At 40.6% G+C, this 10,596-nt stretch overlaps 1 protein-coding gene across 1 annotated transcript; it reads left to right on the plus strand.

Moving 5' to 3' along the window:
* Nucleotides 1–6,636: 6,636 nt before the first annotated feature.
* LOC306888518 (extracellular calcium-sensing receptor-like) lies at nt 6,637–10,179 on the plus strand (the record flags this gene model as incomplete). The annotated part of the gene is made up of 6 exons (XM_079446873.1): nt 6,637–6,857; nt 7,223–7,514; nt 7,687–8,514; nt 8,652–8,879; nt 9,054–9,177; nt 9,266–10,179. 6 exons carry the CDS (start codon nt 6,637–6,639, stop codon nt 10,177–10,179), a joined length of 2,607 nt encoding a protein of 868 aa, XP_079302999.1.
* Between the last annotated feature and the right edge of the window lie 417 nt (nt 10,180–10,596).

Below are 10,596 nucleotides of genomic sequence, written 5' to 3' on the forward strand. Positions count from 1 at the left end.
TTATTTGAAATGACAAACTGGACTTCCTTGTGCTTAAGGAGAAAAAAACATGTTGATTTTTATTTTAAAAGCTTTAGCGGGTAAATTACCACAGTATATATCTAGGTTGTTGATGTACTGTACAAATATTTATAATACCAGATCAACAGACAAATTTTTACTTAAGATGCCGTTCTTTCATACAGAGATAGGTCGTTTTGCTTTTTCTAATTATGCTCCATATGTGTGGAATGAATTACAAGGTATTTTACATATGAAGTCTATACCATCTCTTGCTATGTTTAAAAATATTTTAAAGTCTTGACCAGGACTCCCTGGTAGAAGAGATATTGTATGGAACCTTCCTGGTTAAATAAATAAATGAAATGAAATCTAGATTAAAGACACATCTCTTTAGCCAAGCATTCACATAATGCATCTTATAATCTTGTACTGCAGTTATATCTGATCAAATGTACGTTTATTATTATTCTTTAGCTTGGGTTGAACAAATAATTTTTGCTTAGATGGAACAGCAGCTACGCTAATTATGTCTCTATTTGTTTCTCTGTTTCTGCCACGGGATTAACATCCCGTGGTAACTAGGAATGACAACCTTCAGTCTGGATCCAACCCTTAAATGATCTGAGATGACCGAACACATGAGAAAGATGATGCCAACCCCTCAGAGGACTTCGGAGGATGCCAATGCTCAGACAACATACAGAATTACCAAATTTTGCCATAAATCAAATATATTAAGGTTCTGCAATATATAAATATATTGTGGAAACTTAAATTCCTGTAGAGCTGCTTTGCAACGATTTGTATCATAAAAAGCGCTATACAAATAAACTTGAATTGAATTGAATTGAATGTCACAAAGTATTACACTCTGAAAAATGCTCAACATGAAAGTCACCTCAATGAAAGACCTACGGGTCTTAGAGGTTTCAGAGCTATACTGGGACCTGATGACCAAAGAGACTTCTTGATGAAGCCTAACGACTTGGAGTCAGGGTCAAGCAAGCATGAGGCCCAAAGAAGTAGGCCTAGCATCCTGCTAACAGACCAGGATTTGGTACCAGCAACACCCCCACAGGCAGCCCTCGGGCTAACACGGACACGGTTAGAATCAAGCTCAGAATACTCAACTACACCTACTCGTAGGTGAGGTGCATCAGTTCAACATAGAGACGCAGAAACAACAGTCCTAGTAGTGCTGCAGGGAATGAACACTCACTCTGGGTGCAGCAGGTACTTAGTTAACCCTCTGCGGTGAGGAGAGCACTGCCAAGCTCGACCATAAGGGTATATTATTAACAGAGCTGAAACTGGGAGCAGCAGGCTCATATACAACCCTCCATAGTGAGGGGAGCATTGCCAAAATCGACCAGAAAGGCAGTCTAAAAGGGTTACAGGAACAAGGCCTGTTATCCTGATACGACTGCACATACAGGCTTCTTCACACTCTAAACCCATACATCAGCATAGGGAGGGTGAGGGTCCCATACAGCTAAACATGAAGGAGCCTGCTGAAGGGACTGTGGGAGAAGCAGGCTCCTGCATCACCTATAACTTCAAGGGGAGCAGTGCTAGCTCGACCACAAGAACAGGACGGGACCCAAAGCTATTCATGCAAATGGTAGAGCTCCTCAGAGCACATCACACTCATACCTCAGGGAGAAACAGTGCACTCAAATCCACTCCCAAGAGGCAGTGGAGTTACTCAAAAGTACATGTGCAATACATGTACAGAATGGACACAAGGTAGCCTAAGTCTCAAGGAGCCCCTCAGGACGAGACATGAATTAGTTCACCTCATAAACACCCTGGCTAGGGTGGCTTCTCAAAGCTAAAGCATCCAGCAGCCCGTCAGGGAGAAGGGCACAGAATATTCCTCAAGTACTGCCCTGCTCAACCTGAAAGCTACCTCCTAAAGGAGACATGGCAGGCATCGGAGGTTGTAGCGCTAAGGTTAGGGAACCAGATTCTGTACCTGTGACCTGCTCGCAAGTAGCCCTCAGGTTAGCGAGAGGGGAGTAAGGTCAAGCATGGTACTCTACAACACCCAACTGTGGTTACAGGAGCACAAGCTCAGTTCAGGGCAAAGCATCAAGGAGACTCTCAAGCCAGTACTTGAGACAGAGGAGAAACCTAATTGAGGAGGCCTAGTAGGAGGCCATATAACACAAGAGGTCTCCAGGAATTATGTTTATAATGTATGTAATAAATTATAAACAGCAGGAAATTACTAATAGGGAAAAGACTTCCCATCAGGTCCTTTCCATGCTCTGCCCACAAACCCCAAACTTCCGGCAATGGTCAGAGAATTCTCACCATGCCCGGGGGAGCTAAAAACGCTTCATTCACGCGCTAGATTACCTCGGAAATCAGGCAAGCACAGGAACCGCTGCCGTGAATGCATTGCAATTCCTACAAGAGGTGAACGCACTCATGCAAACTCTACAAAATCTACAAACTCGAGTAACGGTGAAGTACTCACATCCCCTCTCAGTAGTCCCGCGAATGCATCACCATGAGCACAACCCGTCTCCTTGTGAGTCGAGCATGTTTAACTGATGCTTATCACTTTACAAAGAAATTAACAATGAATGCAGTGAGCACATACAACTCCCTTGAGAGCTCAACATGCGTTCTCTTCACCGCACACACAACATGCAAGCCGTGTGAAACTGCGGCTATCTGAGTAAAGCCTCTGGCAAGAGAACATGCCCTCCTAGTCGTGCTTAGCTTTCTGCTAACATAAACAAATGGTCAGTGAAGATGAAGAAGAGGATGACGTGTTCTCTCTGAGCCCTTTTACACTGTAGTGACGCTGGTCATGACGTCACAGGCTGTTGCCGGCCAATGTTATTGTCGTGTTTAGATGTATGCTTCAGAGACCGGTCACGCCGAAGGCGTTCCCCCATAGCAACCGTGAGAGTCCCTCGGTAGGAGTGCCTTCGGAAGGGAACCAAACTGGATTCTGTGGCCTCTTTCTACAGTCTGCAGGACTTATTGTGAGACATTTGGCAGAAGTTTCCATGCTGCCAGGAAGTCTTCTATCTCTTGAGGCTGGCCTCTGGTGTGGCTATAGTAGTCACGCCGGTGCCCTGAAGCAGCAGGGAATGACCAGCCTGACAACTCTAGAGCATTCTCATGCTGTACCTTTGCTGGGCGTCAGCTGTGAATCATGCTCGCTGGGGACCGCTGTGCCCTGAAGCACCGGAGGTGGCAAGGTTAACAGAGCGGCCCTCTGAGGACACTGAGGAGTGTCAGGCACCGTATGCTGAGGTCTGTACTTCCCCTGCCCAGAGGGGTCTGTCCATAGATTTCATACTAAAATGTACTTGCGCACAAAAGCTAGATTTTGCATACGAACAAACATATGCCAGAACCTGCGCAAAAATTCCTTTATAAATCCTATTCAGGGGAAGATTATGCGCACATGCATCTCCACCCCCGTCTGCTCCCCGAAATAACCATAAATTGAGCTTACAATGCCTAGTTTTACTATGCATAACCTCATCTGCATATAATTTCCATATTCATATCATCACCATGTTTAACACTGTCATATATTATGAACTATGAGATACGGACTATAAATGCCATTTGTGCCATACATTTTTATTTTGTTTTGATAAAAATCATTCAATATCCTTGTTATATTTTAGAATAAATATATCAACATATCCATGAAGACAAAACTGTTTAAAACAGTTATCATATATTACTATTATTATTATTAGCTATTGGTTATATTTTTAAATTTGTTTATATTTGTTTTTTTCTTCATTTCAATCTCTTTACTTAATGTTCTGAATGGTTTTGTAAATAATAGCCTAATGTAATTGCTCAACATGCCAATAAATCTTTGATTATGCTGATTTGAATTTTTACTGGAATGCAGCTTAAAGGTTGAATTTTATATATATTTAATTTTATTTTGGCTAATTATAATTAGCCAAAATAATAATTAGCCAAATAATATAATAACCATAATTATAAATACTGTTTCATTGAGGGATGAATCATTCACGTAGTTTAATTTGTAAATGAAAACACAACATGCTCATTTATCAGCACACACGGGCATACAATCATAAAGTCAAAACTTTACTGGCATACATGTCAGTAGTTTACAGTATTTACAAAATATATGGTAGCAAATACCTAATTATACAGAACAAGAGAATGGCAGTCCGCAGACTCGTCTTCTCTCTTGAAGTCCCCAACTGAGTCGATGCAGAGTCAGGAGACAGATAACTGGAAAGTAACAACCTCCACCAGCTCCTCATATGCGAGGGACTGTGGCGGTGAGTCCACAGACTCCTCTGTATCGATGGTGATCACATTAACCTCCTCATCTTCGTCCAATGCTTGGAGGAGCTGAATATACTATTTACAACATGGCATAAAAGGCTTTACAGCTACCTACAGCTAAAAAGCAATACTAAAGCCAGTTATTCTTCCTTGAAATGTGCATTCTGTGTCAGAATGTCTGTTTTTGTTTTGGTCTTTGTGATTCTCACCACTGCTAGACTACCCAATAGTATTTCGACACCCCGGGTTGGCATTTGGTGGAAACACAAATAAAGGCACAGTTTTCTTGTATCTTTCAAATTGGTAAAAGGAAATCAAACAGTACTTATGTTTTTAAACAGCCATAAAAAATGTTGTATTCAATTTGGTGTATACCAAAAATGCCAAATACTTAAATTATCTTCTTTATTTAAATCTTATCTTATCTAATCTTATCTTCTTTTTTTAAACACTTTTGTATTTGAAAAACACATTTTTGTATTTGAATCTGTACTAAAACTGTCACAGACCTGCCAGGCTCTACCTCCACCCAATCACAAAGGTCCCTCTCCCCTGAGAACTAATCATACACACTTGTCCCTCATCAACCTCTCATCACCGATCCCCCATAAAGACACACACCGCCCAGCACTCGATGTCCGATCTTGTTCATTCGAAGTTGGACTGCTGAAGCCACCACAGCCTCAGTAAAACTTGACATTCTGTATACTTAGCTGTTAACCTGCTTACCTGCTTACCTGGTCCCCGCTCCTCCTGTGAACGGAAAAGTTACAAGTTCAAGTTCCGAAGAGTAACTCTGAGATCGCTACAGTTATTGCACTCACCTGCCATCTCATTCCTTGCTCACCTGTTGGTCAATAAATCACCTTTGTATCATCTCTCTCTGCCTCCAGTCCTCTTCCGTAACAAAAACATGCCAGTCCAGAAAATAAATTATTCTCTATATCATTTATAACAATAATTTTTTTCCTTTATTATTGTTTTTGATTTATTAAAGCATTAGTCTCACTAAACTTTGATATTCTCTGAAATCAATGGTTAAAGGCTTTTAAAAATGTTAAAGTTTAAGTAAATGGTTATATATATATATATATATATATATATATATTGTGGCGGGAGGAGCAAATGATAGACACAGTGGGTGTGGCGTCAGCCCTTGGAGAGGATTTTATTAAACAAAATGGCAAAATAAAGTGTCCAAAAGGGGGGGGAAAAAGTGTCCAAAACAAACAGGGCGATCTGGTGTCCTCGTCGTGCTGCGGGGCTTGTAAAGGAGGGCAGTGTTCAGGAGGGAAGGGTTCAGGCAAGGGGCGGAGTCTGGTGGCCGCAAGCGCTCCCCTCTCGGGGGCCGGGGCGCGAGTGGCTGCGGCTTCTTCTGAGCGGCGTAAACTATCTGCTGGCCGCGGCTCCTCCGGGGGACTCGACGGCCCGGCATCCTGGCCCGTCAGCCTTCTAACAGGTGCTGGCTTTCCTCCGGACTGCGGGTCCGGCAGCTCACATCTCTGGAGGAGCGGGGAATCCCTCGACGCTCCCTTCCTGGACCCACGAGGACACTCCCTTGTCTGTGCGTTCCATAGCAGAGGTGGTTTTTCATTGTCTTTGAATGCAGCTGAGAGTGATTTGATACCAATTACTTGTTAATTATTAAACTGAAATGTATCAATGAATGAAATAATTAATGAATCAGTCGGTCGGTCGGTCGGTCAGTCAATAGGGAGTTAATTTAACATGACAGCTGACCAAAGCACTAATTCCTTCTTGATAAAACAGACTTTTGGACAGATTATAGCACAAACCATGTTCTTTTGTATTATTATTACTTTGCTTTTAAAATTGCCTAGTACACACTCTAATATATGCACACAGTAATCATTTAGCCTGATAAATAACATTATTCATACCTTTGCACTCGATAGCATCACTTTACCATGGTCACTACTAACACAGTATGTTTTATTGCTCAGAAAAGTAAAATGCATGATTGACATCTTGAGGACATTCTGAAAATCAATGAATCAGTCAATAAATAAATAAAACTTGCAACCAAAAGCATGAATAAGTTGATACAACTGGTCATTGATATAAGACAACTGTTTGCCATGCAGCTCAGCATTTAAAAAAAAAGTCTTTATACAACCAACAGCAGTTCACTGTGCATGCATATGTCCTTAATTGTATCAATACTGTTGTCTGTATTGGGAGGGATGGGAGAGTGACGTCCTGCTTTCCAGGGATGCCAACTTGGCATCGCCTGCTCTTTTAAAGGAACACCCCACACAAGCTTCATCATAAATTATAGTAGAGTGGCTGAGTGGGTCAGAAAGAGATATGTGGATCACTCTGTATATTTTTCTATACATGTCATTTAACTGTCTCTCTGCAGATTCAATCCTCAAATCAGGTACATGTCAGCTCCAGGGACGCTTCAAATTGAATGGAATGTACCAGGATGGAGATTTTATACTTGGAGGCCTATTTCATGTTCACTTTTTCACAGTGTTTCCAGAACTGAGCTTCAGAATGGAGCCAGAACCACCATACTGTGAAAAGTGAGTCTGGTCTGTGGCCGGAACAAAAAAAAAAGTAACAGAGTGAGAGAGATTTTATAATAATAATAATAACAATAAATACAAAAAAAATTAAATCTTAAGTTCTATTTGCATCCTTTTACCTAAGCTAACTTTAAATAATATGCTGACAGCAGTAAAAATAAATACAAAATCTATATTGAAACCACTGTGCATTTAACCAGGTACGCACAATAGGAGGGTTCCATGACTAGTGCTTGGTTTCAAATGCATTTTCTGTATACTAATGCTTATATTATTATTTATTTTATTTTTAAAAAAATATTTTTTACAACATGTCAACATTTATATTGTTTTATATTTACTTATTTCTTTTTTTCTTCTAGATTCAATATAGAAATCTTCCAGCAGGCACAGACAATGGCTTTTGCAGTAAATGAGATCAATAAGAATCCAAATCTGCTGCCTAGCATCACTCTTGGATACCATCTTTATGACAACTGTGTAAGAGTAGGAATAGCATTCCGGGCTGCCATATCCCTGGCTAGTGGAACAGAGGAGTCCTTCTCCAACCTAAACTGCACTGGCCCTCCTCCAGTCATTGGGATTGTAGGGGCTCCAAGTTCAACTCCTTCCATTGCAATTTCCAATGTTCTGGGGCTGTTTCGAGTACCTATAGTAAGTTGCTATGAAAAAAAGAAAAGAAAATACAATATGTGCATATTTTTGCACTTTTTTCAAATGTGTTTGTCTAAAAAATAAAACATATATATCAAAAGCACTGATGATCATCACTCTATTTCTCTGTCTCATGTCATTATTTCTCCCTCCATCTTTCCTGACTAATTAGGTTAGTCACTACGCCACCTGCTCCTGTCTGAGTGACAGGAAAATGCACCCCTCTTTCTTCAGAACAATCCCCAGTGATGCCTTCCAGGTGCGGGCTATGGTTCAGATTTTGAGGCATTTTGGATGGACCTGGGTTGGTCTCATCTACAATGATGATGATTATGGCATCTATGCTGCTCAGTTATTTCAGAAGGAAATGAAGCTGTTTGGATATTGTGTTGCTTTTGCTGAAATCATTCCCCATGATAACAACCACAGAGACATTCAATATATAACAGGAGTGATTCAGGCCTCTACAGCTATAGTGGTGGTTGCTTTTTCCTCTTCATCCTTTCTAATACCTTTGATGGAGGAGGTGGTGTTGCAGAACATAACAGGCAGACAGTGGATTGCCAGTGAAGCTTGGACCACTGCACCTGTATACCACACTCCACGTTTCCTACCCATCCTGGGGGGCACACTGGGCATTGCTATCAGGCGTGGAGAGATTGAGGGGCTTCGTGAGTTTCTTCTACGTCTCCATCCCAGTAATGATCAAAAAAACAATTTAGTGAGAATTTTCTGGGAGAACATGTTCGGGTGTAGTTTTGAAAAAGGGGGTAGAGCGATAGATGGAGAGCAAGTGAAAAAGGTGTGTACAGGACAAGAGGACCTGAGCATCACTGAAACACCATACACTGATGTTTTGGGGTTGAGAGCAGCATATAATGTCTATAAGGCAGTTTATGCTCTGGCACATGCACTTCATGACCTGATGCAGTGTGAAGAGGGGAGAGGACCATTCAGTGGGAACAGCTGTGCTGATAAAACCAACCTGAAACCCTGGCAGGTAAGACCCACGGGTATAGTGGATTTTTTCTCCAGGCATATAAAAGAGATGAAGATGTAAATGTAAAATATGTACTCTCTATTATTTTACATCTCAGATAAAAACTTTAACACTTGTCCTCTCTACCAACTGTGCAGCTGGTTCACTACCTACAGAAAGTGAACTTCACCACAGGCTTTGGGGATCGCGTGTCATTTGATAAGAATGGAGATGCTCTGGCCATATATGATGTGCTGAACTGGCAGCCGAGCTCTGATGGATCGATAAGGATTCACACAGTTGGTGTAGTAAATAAAGGGGCATCAACAGAGATGGTGCTGACACTGGATGAGAATGCAATATACTGGAATTTTAAGACTAAAAATGTAATAAACAGTACATTTTAATGCCATCCTTTTTGCAGATGTATAGTCTATAGTTAAAGCTATGATAAGACAAATGAGGATAAATGAATGAAAAGATTGTTATTGTGTAAAAGAGATGAAAAATACAATACATGAAAAAATAAATGAATAAATAACGGATTATGTCTATTTCAGCCCCCAAGATCTGTTTGCAGTGAGAGCTGCCCACCAGGCACCAGACAAGCCAGGAGGAAGGGCCTTCCTGTCTGCTGTTTTGACTGCCTGCCATGCAGAGATGGAGAAATTTCTAATATGACAAGTGAGGAAATTATTGATTGGAAAATTGAAACATAATTTGATGTGAAGTTCTCTTAAGTTCGCACCTTTTCTCTTTTTGTTTCCCACAGATGCTATTGATTGCACCGTCTGTCCAGATGAGTTCTGGTCCAGTTCGGATAAGGACCAGTGCGTCCCGAAAGAAGTAGAGTTTCTGTCTTATGAGGATCCTCTAGGAATCTCTCTGACCACTGCCTCTTTGCTTGGCACCTGCATCTGTGCTCTTGTGATGGTCATCTTCGCTCATCACCGTAACACTCCCATAATACGAGCCAACAATTCAGAGCTTAGCTTTCTGCTGCTGTTGTCACTGAAACTGTGTTTTCTGTGTGTGCTGCTGTTCATTGGCCGGCCACAGTTATGGACGTGTCAGTTAAGACATGTTGTGTTTGGCATAAGCTTTGTTCTATGCATCTCCAGCATCCTGGTCAAGACTATGGTGGTAATAGCCGTGTTCAAGTCATCTCGACCAGAGGGTAAAGGAACAATGAAATGGTTTGGAGCAGCTCAACAAAGATGCACAGTTCTGGTCCTAACCGCCCTCCAGGTTGTGATATGTGCAGTTTGGCTATCAACTGCCTCTCCAACACCACATAAAAACAGCCAGTATACTCGCTCTAAAATAGTATATGAATGTGCTATAGGCTCAGTGGCTGGTTTTTCTATGCTGCTGGGATACATTGGACTGTTGGCAGCAATAAGCTTTCTCTTAGCCTTTCTTGCAAGAAATCTTCCAGATAATTTTAATGAAGCAAAGTTCATCACTTTTAGCATGTTGATCTTTTGTGCTGTGTGGATTGCGTTTGTTCCAGCATATGTGAGCTCACCAGGGAAATATGCAGTTGCTGTAGAGATATTTGCCATTTTAGCTTCTAGTTTTGGGTTACTGGTGGCCATATTTGCCCCAAAGTGCTACATCATCCTTTTACATCCAGAGAGAAACACTAAAAATGCCATCATGGGTAGAGAAACACAAAAGAAATAGTTCATTAGAAATAGGTACATTACTAAGGTGTAAAATTGTAAACTTCATTTAAAAAAAAAATAAATAAATTATGAATTGTAGAAATCGTCAGTTACTTCACTGATTAATTAGTGGGCTTTGATTGAGTATTCAGCTTTTGCAATTCATTAAAATATTAATTTGACTTTACTATGACAGCGTTTTAGTGCCACATTAAAACAAATCTAAAATTATGAGATTAAAATCATAATATTTTGAGAATAATGTAAATATTTTGAGAATAAAGTTGAAATTATGAGAACAAAGTCAAAATGTTTCAAGAATAAAGTCAAAATATTTTCAGAATAAAGTAAAAATTATGAGAATTAAATTGTAGCAATTAAAGTTATAATATTATGAGAGTATATATTGCGTGTGCAAATTGCTTGGATTGGGAGC

The sequence above is a fragment of the Barbus barbus genome (genome assembly GCF_936440315.1).
Source record: "Barbus barbus genome assembly, chromosome: 22".
Taxonomy (NCBI): Eukaryota; Metazoa; Chordata; class Actinopteri; order Cypriniformes; family Cyprinidae; genus Barbus; species Barbus barbus.